This window comes from Cololabis saira, chromosome 10 (genome assembly GCF_033807715.1).
Source record: "Cololabis saira isolate AMF1-May2022 chromosome 10, fColSai1.1, whole genome shotgun sequence".
In the NCBI taxonomy this organism is placed as follows: Eukaryota; Metazoa; Chordata; class Actinopteri; order Beloniformes; family Belonidae; genus Cololabis; species Cololabis saira.
The window spans coordinates 12585717-12601176 of NC_084596.1; the positions used below are offsets into that span (position 1 = coordinate 12585717).

Sequence of the window (15460 nt, forward strand, 5' to 3'; positions counted from 1 at the left end):
AAGTCAAAATGTAGAAAAAAGTCAAAATTTCGAGAAAAAAGTCGAAATGTCAAGATTAATGTTGAAGTACAATCTTGAGAAAAAAGTGAAAATGTCGAGATTAAAAAAGGAAAAAAGAAAAAAAAGAAAAGAAAAAAAAAAGGAAAAGAAAAAAGGTCAAACATTTTTGAAAAAGTTCCAGGGAGCCACTAGGGCGGCGCTAAAGAGCTGCATGCGGCTCTAGAGCCGCGGGTTGCCGACCCCTGATCTAGACGAAAACAGCCACACATCCAAGACTTTTTTTTTTTTTTTGGCTATAACAAGGAATTTAATCTTCCCCAGAAATCTTCACAGTCATACATGAATGCGAAGAAGAGAGTACAGCCAAAAGTCAGAGCTACTTGTTCCAAAAACAATTGGCCCTCGAGTTTCCAGTTGGTGCGTCGGGGCCAACGGAGGGAAATGAACACCCGCAGCAGAACTGAACAACTGTGGCGCTCACGCCGGCCTACAGCAGATCGTTCTAATCAGCTGGGGAGCCGAGAGCATTACTACAATGACACCGTCTCAGCTGACGCTTCTCATTCAGGGAAATTGCATCATAAAGAGAAAAGATTCATCCGTCTGCATTTTCACTGCCGAATATGAGAGGAATTCAGCAAACGGATGGGCCGATGGCCAAGACGCCGCGGAGCAGAGAAAACCAGATCATAAAGCAGTTCTACCTTTATGTTGTTATCCTAACCTTGTTGTCTGTGCCGTCCTCCCAGTGCATCAGCTCGTACTCGGTTATGGGGTCTTGTACGGGCCACAACCACGTTAGTCTGATGCGGGTGTCCAGCTCAGCTTCAGCCTCGAAGCTGGACGGTTGAGCAGGAACTGAGAAAAACACAGAGGGGACATTCATCAAGTTCAGAGGTGTCAAAAGTATTCACATTCATTACTCAGGTAGAAGTATAGATACTAGAGTTTAAAAATACTCCTGTAGAAGTTGAAGTATCAACTCAAGTTTTTTACTCAAGTAAAAGTATAAAAGTACTGGTTTTAAAACTAATTAAAGTATAAAAGTAAAAGTAATGTAAGGGGGAAAAAGCCATTGAAAATGAATGCATCTTAGTATAATGCAAATATATTAAAGAACCATATATGTGTACTATTGAGCATTAACATGTGTTTCAGAGAGCAGGAGATATGATGACTAGTTGCCTATAAGTATTGTAATGGTGCAAAAAGTCAAACTTCAGAGGCATGTTATCATTTATCCTAACCTTTATTGGAATGTACATCCAAGTTTAGTTGCAGGAATCTGAGGGAACGGATGTAAGAACAAAACTGGACAAGAACATCTGAAACAACCACAACCAAATTCACTCTATCCGGATGGAGCAATTTAACTGGATAGTTTTTATTTAAAGGCCGAAATGAAATACAGTAACGAGGCTGTTTTTAAAATGTAAGGAGTAAAAAGTACAGATAATTGCGTGAAAATGTAAGGAGTAAAAGTAAAAAGTCGTCTGAAAAATAATTACTCCAGTGAAGTATAGATAACCAAAATTTCTACTTAAGTAAGGTAACAAAGTATTTGTACTTCGTTACTTGACACCTTTGATCAAGTTGGATGTTCTCCCTCTTAACAGCATTCCTGAATTTAACACACATGGGTGAACGCTGGCGTGCTCACCTCCCTGTTGTGTTTTGACTTGCAGGATGTCGGAGGGTGGTCCGTCGCCCACGGAGGTGAAGCCGAGCACCCGGAGGCTGTAGGTCATGTCTGGAGTCAGCCCGGAGATGGTCGTCAGGCTGCTGTCGTCCGTGTTGTGTTTCTGCCAGGCGCTGAGCGGAGCCGTCATGTCGGAGCTGTAGTACACCCGGTAACCCCGGATCTGTCCGTTGGGCTCCTCGGGCGGCGCCCACTGCACCAGCATCGTGCTGGCGCTCAGCATCCGCGCCTGGACGTGCAGAGGCGGCGACGAGGGCGCCTGCTCTCCCGTCCGCGTCTCCACGTTGTCGCTGGGGGGCCCACGGCCGATGTTGTTGACGGCCATGACGCGGAACTCGTACTCGGAGTACGGACTGAGGCCGCCGATGCTGTAGCGCGTGGTCGCCACGCCCTCCACCTCCTGGAAGCCGTTATCTGAAGACTTTGCTCTGTATTGGATCATGTAGTAGGAGACGGGTTCTGGGTTTCCGGAGTCCCACGTTAGCGTCACGCTGGTGGCCGTGGTCTCGGTGACGATGAGCGAGGTGGGGGGCTTGGGTAAGGCTGAGGAAAGCAGAGGCGAGGCGTTAGCTGGGATCATTAACTGCACATCTGACACTTCCAATTAAGGCTGTTCGATTTTGCCAAAAAATAAAATCTCGATTTTTTTCTCTCAAAATCCGATTTTCAATTACGATTACGATTATTTTGTGAATTGACAAAAGGCAAAGAAATTATTTCAAATATGCTGTTTTTTTATTGAACATTTGCCCCATTGGGCTTTAAGTGCAAACTTTGCTCTTATTAAACCAAAAATGAATGAATAAAGTGAAAAACTCTGTAAAATAAGTTTTAAAAAGTTTTAAAAAATATAATAAAATATAAAGTTTTATCTCTGAAAAAAAAAATCAGCAAATCAGCACTTGCAAACATACAGTAAGTTATATTTCCAATTAAATAAAACAAGACATTTTCTAATTAAACTAAACTGGGTCTTTGCATGCTAAATAATAATGCAACCCATGAAGGAGGTAGAGGTGTGTAATGTCAGTCATTACATTTGCTATTCACATTTGCAAGTTTTTTGTAAGGAACACGAGCCGGTCTACGGCATCTGGCTTGAGGGATGCCCGGTGGCATGTTACAACGCCCCCTCCTACACTAAAGAGCCTCTCCGATGGGGCACTTGTCGCAGGTATTGAGAGGTATTTCCATCAATCATTAATGTGTGCAGACAAGGTAAAAAAAAAAAAATTAAAATTAAAAAAAAAAAAAGGGAAAAATCAATTTTACGATTTTCACGTTTTAACATCGTTCTAATTACATAATCGCGATTACGATTTAAAATCGATTAATTGAACAGCCCTACTTCCAATGAAAATAAACCTCAAGATGCAGTCACGATACAGCTAAAGAAAGCTCATGTGGGCAAAAAAAGACATGATGGCTCGTGTAATTCTGCATTATGCAACTCAGTGCAGAGGTGACTGTTTCATAAGCTGATCCTTACAGCCCTGTCAGCCACGGTTGTACCAAAATGAACAGAAAAGGCAAGACCTTAGTCCCAATTTTGTGTTTAATAGCTGACAAAATAAGAAAATTGTAGGAGCGGTTCCTGTTGTGATGAAGGGAAACCAAAGCGAGGGTTTGCATTAAGGCTTCCTTGGGGAGGAAGGGCTGAATTGCTGTGGTCCATCTAATGACTGTGACATTTTGTGTATCGATCAGCTGAGTGGAAAGTAAAATCAATAGACAAATACTGATACAAGTGGTTGTAATAGGTAGACAATGCGGCCTGTAAACCACGTACACAACTGGACGGAGAAAAGTTCAAGTCCGGCCATCAATGCTCCGACCAGGTGACTAGGCCTGTGTTGAAAAAAATCGATTTCCCAATTCTAAATCGATTCTCATATTAATTCCTAAAAATCGATTCATATGTTTAAAGATCGATTTTTTTTTCTTTTATTTATTTATGTATTTTTTTTTTCATCATTACATTACAACTTTTTTTTTTTTTTTATCCCCAAAAAAGGAATGTTTTGTTGGACACGAGAATAACTAGTGCCATGTTTTTGCCTTTAAATATGTTTAAAGGTATGAAAACATTAAAGTGTTAGGTTATAATTGCATAAATTGTCTATTTCATTACTTTATATACTGTCTTGGGGTTACATTTGCAAAAAATGCTTAAAACTAAATGCTCAAAAATTAAAAACCAAAATAGACAAAAAATGGAACAAATAAAAACGGAATGTGGTAAAAAATAAAACCAATTTCATCCGTCTCTGTTTCCTCCCTGGATCTGTTTGGTAATTATGACCCACGATGTTTCTGAAAGCAGTTCTATCAGCATTCTGGGAGCTGATTGGTCCTTACAGCATCATTAGCTGCAATACTTGCTGTTGAATCTCAATATAATACTAGTAGTAATATTTTGCATAACTACAGTCATATAATTCATGCAACAGCTCAAAAAACAGTTTTAATAACACTAACCCCAATCAATATCAGAATCGAATCGAATCAAATCTTGATAATCGATTCTGAATCTTAAGAATCGAAATCGAATCGATTCTTGACATTTGAATCGATCCCCAGCCCTACAGGTGACAACAAACCCTGATAATACTTCATCTGTATCTGAAGCCATCGATAAAAACCACGGGGTTACAGAGAAACCGCCATATTTGTGCGAGGGTTGAGGGGCGGTTGAAGGTGGTTGAAAACATTTCATCATCTCCGTGAGTCGGGGTGAGTCACCTCGTCAGCAGAACTTGCATCGTTACGGTGACGACCTGGCGGGGGGAGAAGCGTGACCCTCACCTTTGACGGTGACCTGCGCCGTGGCCTCGATCATGCCCAGAGGAGAGATGGCCACGCAGGTGTAGTTGGTGGAGGCGCGGATGTTGGTGACCTCCAGCACGTTGCGTCCCATCGGCATCTCTTCCTCCTTGGTCAGCTCCACCGAGCCCGTCATCCACTTCACGTAGGGCATGGGCGAGCCCACCGCCACGCAGGTCAGGTTGACGCTGCCGCCCGGCATCACCTCTTGATTGGTGGGTGGAATGGAGAATCTGGGAGGAACTCTCCGTACTTTTGGGCACCGAGTGAAGAAGAAAGAGGAGGAGTGGATAAATAGGACATGTAAGGTGAATATAATCATTTCTGTGATTTCATGAATGGCCTTGCTCCATGCGACACTTGGGAGGATAAAAGCTAACTCAGAAAAGCTAACAGAATGAATGGGTGATGGCTTTTGTCCAGATGTGCAGGGAAGTACAATGGGAATAAAAGGACTGTCACGAAATGGCTCTGGATATGCACAAGAAAAGCTTTGAGAGGGGACTTTATCCTCTTCGCCTACAAAAGGGAATATAACCAAAAAAAAAAGCCAGTTTTGCTGGGGACTATGTCTGGACCTCTTTTGTCAAAGTGTCAAATGATGGGGAGAGTTGCATCATTGAGGGACCCTGTGGAGATGCCATTGTTTGATTCCTCCTCCCGCTCCCGCTCTGTGGCTTCTCCTGCTCAGCCTGTCTTTCTCCCTCTCCGTCTCTCCCGCTCTTTGTGCAGCTCTGATATGCAGATAGGGCTGACATTAAAAAGGGGTTCCCATGGAGACAAGAAGGGCCCACTGACGTCGCCCGGGACAAGGCAAACACCGATTCAGAAGCCTCACACCGTACTGAAAAGCTCGGCTGCAATAAACAGCCGGCCGGCATTTACATACGACTTGTTTACCTACGTGAAAAACGCACAAGAAATTCCATACATATCCGCATTTCACGTCATTTCTGGTGCCTTCTGGCCAAAAAGTTATCCGTTTGTCACAGTAAAGAACACTTGACAACCGTGTGTGAACATCCACTTGTTAAATTTATGACGAACAAAATGTTCTTGTAGTAGGTGATAAATTTAAGACGATGGTCCTCTTTACCCTTGCCTGTGAAGAAAGTGAAGCCGAGATAAACATTTAGTTCCCACTGAGGATCCATTATTGCTACTGCTGTTTTTATATTTTCAAGACACTACAGCGAGAAACCTTCCCTGCAGAATTCTTCCTGCTTGTTTCCCCTAATGCGGTACAACATCTCTGTGTCTCTCTGAAAAAAAAAGAAGCCCTTGACTGTAATTGCTCTTATGCACCAGCCTACATGAAAATGTATTTTCAAATATGAGTCTACCTCCAACTTCCCTCCCCGAGCTAATTTGAACCGGAGCGTCGTTACAGCCGTGCTTGTTATCCCCCTCATTATGTTGGCGAAATGGAAAAAAAAAAAAAAAAAAACACAAAAGGACCTTTTGAGATTCCAGTCAGGAAAAAGCTGGTTTTTCTGGACTCCTCTATAATAAGGAGGACCAGGTTCACAATCATCAGAATTTGCCCATAATAATTGAGTAGCTGCGTGTGGACATTCGGGCACTTTTAATCAACAGACTCGTGTGGGCTGACGCTACTTGGCTCAGTGTCAAAAATAATTAATATTCTAAGCCTGAGTCATAAAACAGTCATACGTGTTTTTGGAGTTTGGCCTCGTGAGTTGGTTTTACATAAGTTAAGACCACTAACAGTGAAGAGGTCATCCGAGCTTTAGGGGAGACTACGGATGACTGTCCAGTATAATATGTTCTGAAAATGGTTTACTGCATTTCTACTCTGCAGGGGTTTCATAGTGAAAACTCATATCAAACAAGGTTTAGTAACATTAGCTTATCTATACCGTCCTCCCGAACCTCAAGTCACCAATTCAACATTACTTATAGAGGCCCCAAGCTCTGGTCTGACTTAAACTCTTCACTGAGGTCCACCTCCTCCCAATGCATTTTCAAAAAAAACCTAAAGGAATTTTTATTTTCTACAGGAACCTAATTTACTTTCTCTACTCGACCTTTAATTTTATCGACCTTTAATTATATATTCTTTCTCATTGTTCTGCTTTTGTCACATTTTTTTGTTCTTTCTTTGTGTTTTTTACTATTAGTTGTTTCAAGTACTTGAATTCCTGTTGCTATTGATCTTTGTCTTTTGTTGTTGTTTAGCTCATGCATGCTGTCTGCTTGTCCTTTGTTTTGTTTTTTTGACAGGGGTGGAACCTTGTACAAGTTCGCTATAGAACTTCGTTCCCTCCTTGCGCAGTGCTTCATGCATCTTTTTGTGCTAAATTAATAAACTCTAAACTCTAATGGCGCTTTTGCATTAGTACCACCTTAGCTCGGTTCTACCCGTTTTGCGCTTTCGCACTAGGGCTGAGACGAGTAGAGCCGCTCCAAGTCGATACTTTTTTCTGTAACCATTTCAGTGAGGTTCTGAAAGCGGGCTGAGCAGGGACTATTTCTGACGTCACCACCTCCGCGCAACCGATTGGTCGGGGGGCGGGGGCGTCACCACCCTCCACGCCCCTGATTGGTCGGGAGGCCGTCAGACGTTTGAATCAGGAAGCGGGAGTCAGCGCGAGAGGACTCGCGGCTCGCGGCGATTTTATTATAAAGCGCAAAACGTCTGTTTGGTGATCCAACTCTGAGGTGCAGATGTTCATAAACCTGGTGGGCTGTCGAGAAAAAATTAAAAAAGCGATGTAGACGGGCTGTTTTACTCTCAGCCGCTCCCGGCTCCAGCTGATTTCTCATCAACGCCGACATGAACAAAGCGGTTGCGCAATCGAGTACGTCACAGCAGCTTCACCACAACCTGCCCGCTTCTCCCCTGGCTGTGCGAAAACACATGTGTGGGGCCGTGTAAAGCCGCGCCGAGCCGTGCCGGGCAGAGCCGATACTAGTGGAAAAGTGCCATAAAAGAAAGGAGAAAAAAAAAACCTATCGGATCCCTGAAGTTGCTGAGAACATGGCGGACTTTTACATCTGGAGATGCGACGGGCTGAGCGGAGATACCAGCATGGGAACCTGATGGGGATGACATTCTCAAGCAGGAGCTGAGGACAGATATGGGATGCTGTAGCAACCCCGAGTACACGAGGGGGGGGGGGGGGCGATAAAGGAGAAACTTGGTGCAATTTTCTCATAAAATTGACTGAACATTAGGGATGAATATTTCTTTCTTTCTGGCTCATTTCTTTCTTCTTTCTTTCTTTCAGGCTCAAATGTATTTATTTATTTATTTCCTTCCTTCCTTCCAGGCTCATTTCTTTCTTTCTTTCAGGCTCAAATGTATTTATTTATTTATTTATTTCCTTCCTTCCTTCCTTCCAGGCTCATTTCTTTCTTTCTTTCAGGTTCATTTCTTTCTTTCAGGTTCATTTCTTTCTTTCTTTCTTTCAGGCTCATTTCTTTCTTTCTTTCTTTCAGGCTCATTTCTTTCTTTCTTTCTTTCAGGCTCAAATTTATTTATTTCCTTCCTTCCTTCCTTCCTTCCTCATTTCTTTCTTTCTTTCAGGCTCATTTCTTTCTTCTTCTTTCTGGCTCATTTTCTTTCTTTCTTTCTTTCTTGGCTTTCTTTCTTTCTTTCTTTCAGGCTCATTTCTTTCTTTCTTTCTTTCTTTCTTTCTTTCTTTCTTTCTGGCTCATTTCTTTCTTTGATTGGTTCAGGCTCTTTCTTTCTTTCTTCTTTCAGTTCTTTCTTTCCTTTAGGCTTTCTTCTTTTCTTTCTTTCTTTCTTTCTTTCTTTCTTCTTTCTTTCTTTCTTTCTTTCTTTCTTTCTTTCTTTCTTTCTTTCTTTCTTTCTTTCTTTCTTTCTTTCTTTCTTTCTTTCTTTCTTTCTTTCTTTCTTTCTTTCTTTCTTTCTTTCTTTCTTTCTTTCTTTCTTTCTTTCTTTCTTTCTTCTTTCTTCGTTTATCGTGAATGGTAAAATATCGCCCATTCCTACTGAACATCTTGATTTCCGCTGTGACTGACGCACGCCGCAGTTTCCTTGAGTGCTTTGGTAACAAAACATAATTCTATTCTTTCTCGTGGCCACCTGTGTCTTCTCATACATTCTCCAAGTGCGGTGAGATTTCCGAACATATGCTCATGAAAAGGAGAACCCAGAGAGATGTAGAGCTAATATAAAACCATTAGGCTCCAAGTAGCTGTTATTCTTTCATGATTCCATAGACTTAACAGTACCAGGAGCAGTCAGTCAATGGGGGCTGTGTATATTGAACACTTAATGTTGTGAATAATTCATGGCGTGCGGTTAAGTTTGGAGAGGTGCTGTGGAACAAAATGACTAGAGGGCAGGTAATTGTTATCGATTCCCCCGGAGCCTCTCTCCTGTCGAGAGCGGCTTGGAGATGGGCTCTGGGACTCTATCAAAACCACAAAATAAGCCCCGTCTCCACTCTGCCTGCCGGCTTGCTGGATACCTATAATTTTAACTGCCTTGACAAAGTGCCCAAGGATAGCAGAACCTGTTCAGTCAATCAATATCTCACACGAACTGGCACGCAGGCGGCGAGCTCCCGGGCTTCCTGGCAGCATATCTGGCCTACCATGATGGCTGATCATCCTTCTGTCAGCACTCTGCCAGCTCATTCTTAAATATTTGACCGGTCAGCTTATTACACGGCTGAGTTGTGCAAACGCTACGCGCCGGGAGATCATTTCTGAAACTTCACCTCTGCCACGTACAAAGTGAACGTCAACATTCATTAGCTGTAAAGAAGGGTTGCCCGTGTAATAGGGATGGGCGGTATGGACTAAAAAATGTATCACGATAATTTCTGGCATTTATCCTGATAACGATAAAAATGATGATAGAAAAAATACCAATTCAACTTCACCTTTGTAACTATAAATCTATCTCGCTCTCAGATCCGCCATGTTTGTTACACAAAAACATCATCAACGGGAATTTTTCTTTCTTTCTTTCTTTCTTTCTTTCAGGCTCCTCTCTTTCTTTCTTTCAGGCTCCTCTCTTTCTTTCTTTCAGGCTCCTCTCTTTCTTTCTTTCAGGCTCCTCTCTTTCTTTCTTTCAGGCTCCTCTCTTTCTTTCTTTCAGGCTCCTCTCTTTCTTTCTTTCTTTCTTTCAGGCTCCTCTCTTTCTTTCTTTCTTTCTTTCAGGCTCATTTCTTTCTTTCAGGCTCATTTCTTTCCTTCCTTCCTTCCTTCCTTCCTTCCTTCCTTCCTTCCTTCCTTCCTTCCTTCCTTCCTTCCCTCCTTCCCTCCTTCCCTCCTTCCCTCCTTCCTTCCCTCCTTCCCTCCCTCCCTCCCTCCCTCCCTCCCTCCCTCCCTCCCTCCCTCCCTCCCTCCCTCCCTCCCTTCCTTCCTTCCTTCCTTCCTTCCTTCCTTCCTTCCTTCCTTCCTTCCTTCCTTCCTTCCTTCCTTCCTTCCTTCCTTCCTTCCTTCCTTCCTTCCTTCCTTCCTTCCTTCCTTCCTTCCTTCCTTCCTTCCTTCCTTCCTTCCTTCCTTCCTTCCTTCCTTCCTTCCTTCCTTCCTTCCTTCCTTCCTTCCTTCCTTCCTTCCTTCCTTCCTTCCTTCCTTCCTTCCTTCCTTCCTTCCTTCCTTCCTTCCTTCCTTCCTTCCTTCCTTCCTTCCTTCCTTCCTTCCTTCCTTCGATTTAACACAGAACCATAAATCAGCTTTACACAAAAACATCATCAACGGGAATTTATCTTTTTTACCGCAAGATGACAAATTCTTACCGTGGGGAATTTTTTTGACGGTATATCGTGAACGGTAAAATATCGCCCATTCCTACTATTCAGGGATTGTTTTTAGATAGTGCAAAAACCCCCAATACTTTGTTAAACTTGCTTATATGTGTTTCAGGTTGTTAAAAATTCAGAATTCTCTCATCACTTTTAGCTGCATGTTTCAAAAGGATTGTGAATGTTAAGGGGGGGAATTTTTTTGACGGTTTATCGTGAACGGTAAAATATCACCCATTCCTACCGTGTAATGCAGGGGCCGGGCTAACCGAAGCCGTACAATCATTTCTATCTAGCTGTTAATGAGGAGGTGACTGAAGAATAGACGGCGTTAGAGCAGAAACCGTCGCTTGTCCTGCTGTGTTTGGCAGCGCCGAGCTCTTACGCGGAGACGACAAGGCCAAAGGCTTTAATTTGCTTGTAAAGATACGTTTTGGACTGTGGAGTGATGTGTCTATTAAGCCTGGTGCCGGCCCCGCAGGCCCGTAGGCGCAGTGTCACGCTCTGGTGTTGATCCAGTTGGTCAGTTAAAAAAAAAAAAAAAAACGAGGTCAGCTGACGAGCTGAATATTCCCCCCCTAAGAGATTTTCTCTCTCCCCCTCTTGGCATGGGCATGTTCCAAGACAACCATGTCAGGATTGACCAGTCTCAAATTTTCATCAGGCGTTTTTCTTCTCCCACCACCACGGATCCAGAACTGAACCCCACTGAGAATCAGCGAGATGTGATGAAGACGACTTTATGCAGCGGTCCAATTTTCTCATCATCAGTACGAGGTCGGAAAAGTCCAAAAATATCATTAAATGAATTCATGTTGTGACATTGCATGCATTTGTTGAGGCAATATCATGGAAGCTGTGTGTATGAGGGATGAATTTACTCCCTCTGAAACCATTTCAACCATCTGTCATCAGGAATTTTGTCGAGGTCTGATAATTTCCCAGCACGTTTTAGAAGAAATATACTGATATGAGGGTAAGCGCTCATGTGTCACAGTTTGTTTACAGTTGATGTGGATTTTTCTTAAAGTGACAGGCTGTAAAATAGCCTTATCCACAACACTTTTACTAATTGTGAAACAACGTTGCACAGCCATACTGCTGATGCTGGCAAAGAAGGAGAACAGAAACACAATCACCATCAAAAATCAGGAAAGCCGACTCAGAAATGTTGTCACCTTATGTTTTCCAATAGTCTATTAAAACTCTACAGCATGAAATAGCGTTTTATGGTTGAGTTATTTATCGACTAAGAGAACAAGAGTTTATTAATAATGAAAATGCACTTTTATTAAAGAGGTTTGTTAAAATCTTGTGACTGTCAGCAGAGGTTTTGTCCCCTTTAAGGTGCTGCAGTCAGAAATGCTGTTAGGTGAGAAAAAAACCGCCTATATGTCATCTGCATTCTTTAAAAAGAACCCCACTACAGCCTTTCTTCCCTGCAGGGCCTTCGGGCGACGTCGCGCAGAGACTCGAGGACGCTGCGTTTGCTCATTAAGTCAACATGTGCCTATCACATCCTTCAGTCTCTGGGTGGAGGCTGCCCGTGGTGGTAAAACAGACTTAATCCTCGGAGAATGGCTTTGTCAGCTCCGGTACACATGTCCCTCAGTGGGAGAGCAGGGGTGTTGCTGCCTAAATACCTGACAAATCCAGTCGCCACCTGAATACCCAAGTAATCCATCACACACCTCTGATGGGCCCACAGAGGCGGATGGAAAGTCTTGACAGGGAGAAAAACAGCTATAGTTTTTGGTGGATGCAGTTGATAGGAACAATATGGGTGCAGTGGGGAGGAATGCACAGCAACCTAATACAACACAGATCTAATAGGACTTAAGCTCACTGCTCGGGGACTCTTTTGTATGTTTTGGCAAGACTAATCGAAACAAGGTTCGGGGGAGTGGCAAGGGAAGGCATGCAAGAGCTATTCAGGGATCCATGCAAACACCACACAATTACACTGCCGAGGATTAGGGAGAGCTATTATTAATATATTTGTCTCCAGGAGACAGAGATCCGCGTCTTTCATCGGGGGAGGCGGTAGGGTGGGGTTGTCTGACCTCTCCTAAAAATCTGCACTAAAAGGAAGGAAAATGACAGAAAGTTAAAGTGACCAACCTTCACGCTGATCTGTGTTCGGGTGAAGTGATTTGATGGAGGTGAGCAATGGGATGAAAAGATACAGAGTGGAAAGGAAGACAAGAGGGTGAAACGGACAGGTGTTTTTTGCACACACAGTGAAGATTAGTGACATGGCACAAAGGCAAGGTAATGCATTGATAAGACATCGGGGAGGGAAACTTGCCGCAAATTGTCTTCAGCTCTTTTTACGATTACGAAAATAAATCAAGCAAAATTCTATCTTCGGTTTAATTACACAATCGCAGCCTCAGACTTCCATGATTCTCCATCATTTACCAGAATGTACAATAGTAGCTTTTCCATTAATTTGGCTGCAAGGTAAGAGAATTGTCAAAGTCTTTTTGTCCCGTTAAAAATGTCCCACACTTGATGAATCCTGACGTTATAGTTGCTAAAAATTACAACTGTACCTAATCTTCCTGCTCGTAAATCGGACTTGAACGGATCATTTTTCAAGTTTCCCCTCCTTGACACACAGACATACACACATAAAACAGCATGGAGATATTTTGGTGTTGAAAAGCCCAGCTGCAGCACTTTATCCTCTGTGACATATTGACATGTCACATGGATATATGAAAGAGTGCCAGCAGACAGAAGCTGACATCCCTCCTCCATTGTGGGATAAGGACTTGACAAATGAGCGCTTATACACAATCACAGCATGCTGGCGCTGCTGCCCACGTTGATGGAGTCCTCCTTTAGAGGGGGGGTCACAGGGAGCGACTGGCAGTCGCACACCTACAAACACTGCCCCGCTCTTAATGGATGAGAAGTGGAAGGACATACGGTAAACAGATACGCAGACAGTCAAAGTGGGAAAACAAAGCATGAACAAACCCCCCCCCACCCTCCCGGCTTACAGAACCACTTCCTCCTCCCGTCTCTCCCTCCCCACATCAACACAGAGAAATATGAGGACATCACTCTGGTGGCTCCAAATGTCATGGCAGGAATTAGATTGGGTGATGACACTAACAGAAAAAAACTAAAGTAAACAAACTAATTCGTTGATACAAAACACCGAGCAGCTGCAAACGCCTGCAATGGCGGTCTGACAGGAGAGCGTTTGTGTATGTGGTTGAATAGTTCCCCAGACTCTTATGCTTCTCCTTTCATATGTCACCTTCAAGTAGCTTCAAATTCTCTGGGCTAATTACCGCTATATCAAGGGAGAACGACATTTTCAGAAGGCACTGAATTTAATCAGGTGATTGATTTGATTTCAATTCAATTTTATTTGTATAGCGTATAGCGTGGGGGGGGGGGGGGGGGGGGTTGGGAAAAAGGAAGGTGGAAGCAGCAACGGGATAACCGGGGGGGGGGGGGGGGGGTTCACAGGCAGGTGGAAGCAGCAACAAAATGACCAAAGGGGGGGTGGGGGGGTGGTTGATGGAGGGGGTGGGGGGTGGGGGGGACCGCAGGACACCACGCAGCTCCCGAAGTTCCGGCCTGCAAACATGCACAAAAGAGAAAAAAGGGGGCCACCACAAGAAACTACAGGAACAATGGACAAAAATGATGGCTATGAGGTACTTATAATAAATAAAAATAGAAATGGAGAAGAGAGGAAGGGAAGAGGAGAGGAAGGGTGAGAGGCACCGCCCAGTGGATCATGTCGGTCCCCCCTGCAGCATAGGCCTATAGCAGCATATCTACCACGAGGCTATATTTGAGACTAACTATTATAGTCTTGTTCTATAGCTGCAACTATGACTACTGACTCTAACACACTAGAGTTTACACTAACTAGATATTTACCAACACCAGCTAGAGGTTTACTAAACACCAACTATAGGCTTTACTAAACAGGTTTTAAGTTTAGTTTTAAAGGTGGAGGTGGTGTCAGCCTCCTTAACCCAGATTGGAAGTTGGTTCCATAGTAATGGTGTCTGATAGTAGAACGCCCGCCCTCCAAATCTACATTTGGATACTCTAGGAACTACGAGTAAACCTGCACTCCGAGAACTGAGAGCTCTGCCAGGAACATAAGGTACTATCAGGTCCTGCAAATAATGCGGAGCTAAGCCGTTTTGGGCTTTATACGCAAGTAATAACATTTTAAATTGGATTCTGAATTTTACGGGTAGCCAATGGAGCGACGCTAACACTGGAGAGACGTGGTCTCTCCTGCTGATTCCTGTCAGCACTCACACTGCTGCATTTTAGATCAGCTGGAGGATATTCAGCAAATTACTTGGACATCCTGCTAATAACACATTACAGTAATCTAGTCTAGAAGATACAAACGCATGAACTAGTTTTTTTGCATCACTCTGCGAGAGGATTTCCCTAATCTTTGCAATATTACGGAGATGGAAAAATGCTATTTTACAAACCTGATTAACATACTGAGCTGATATTGAACTGATTTGTTCAATTTATCCAAATATTCTGAAAGGGACTAATGAAGCACGGTTAATTTTGATATTGAACTGCTATATATATATTTCTTTTTTAATCTATGAAGTGCATTAAGAATGACTGTAATTATTTCTTCAAATATCAAGTGACATTTTATTATTGTACAGGAGGAATAAAGCAAAATGTTTCAAGCCTGAGGGGCGTAAACAGCCACTCGATGCTTCCATAGCTTAGAAGTTTGTTGGCAGACCTTGAAAGTGTCAAACTCTCCTCCCTTGTGTTTCAAAGATTAAAAAAAAAAGAAAAGGAAAAAAAGATACACAGAGAAAAAAAACTAAAAACAACAGGAAAGAAAGACAGGCAGGTCAAAGGCCACTTGTCTTGAGTTGCTCAAGTTCTGAACGTAACCCAGCAGCCCGGTGATAGCGCGGCCGCGGGTCCCGTCTCCTCGTTCGTGCGGAGGTAACAGAGACGGATGGAAAGACAAGGCCAGAGCCTTTGTTTTCCATTCCAGTCAAGTACGGTGTTAAAAGGTTAGGGATGGTTTGATTTCTATCTTTCCACTGGGGGGTGAGGATTGTGGATAAAGTTATGTATTAGGACCGGTGGGGTTGACAGCTACCTGGGTGGTGTTATGGGCTAGCCGTGCCCCCGGCCCTGCTGGCGCCACGCCACAAAACTACTG

At 43.3% G+C, this 15460-nt stretch overlaps 1 protein-coding gene across 1 annotated transcript in view; it reads right to left on the reverse strand.

Moving 5' to 3' along the window:
- Window positions 1–15460, reverse strand: part of LOC133452432 (receptor-type tyrosine-protein phosphatase F) — a 199390-nt gene that overhangs the window by 100050 nt on the left and 83880 nt on the right. Inside the window, exons 7-9 of the mRNA XM_061731732.1 lie at window positions 4505–4774; window positions 1661–2242; window positions 725–858 (exon numbers count right to left, since the gene is read on the reverse strand). Coding sequence (XP_061587716.1) covers window positions 725–858; window positions 1661–2242; window positions 4505–4774 — 986 coding nt within the window. The remainder of the gene's footprint in view (window positions 1–724; window positions 859–1660; window positions 2243–4504; window positions 4775–15460) is intronic.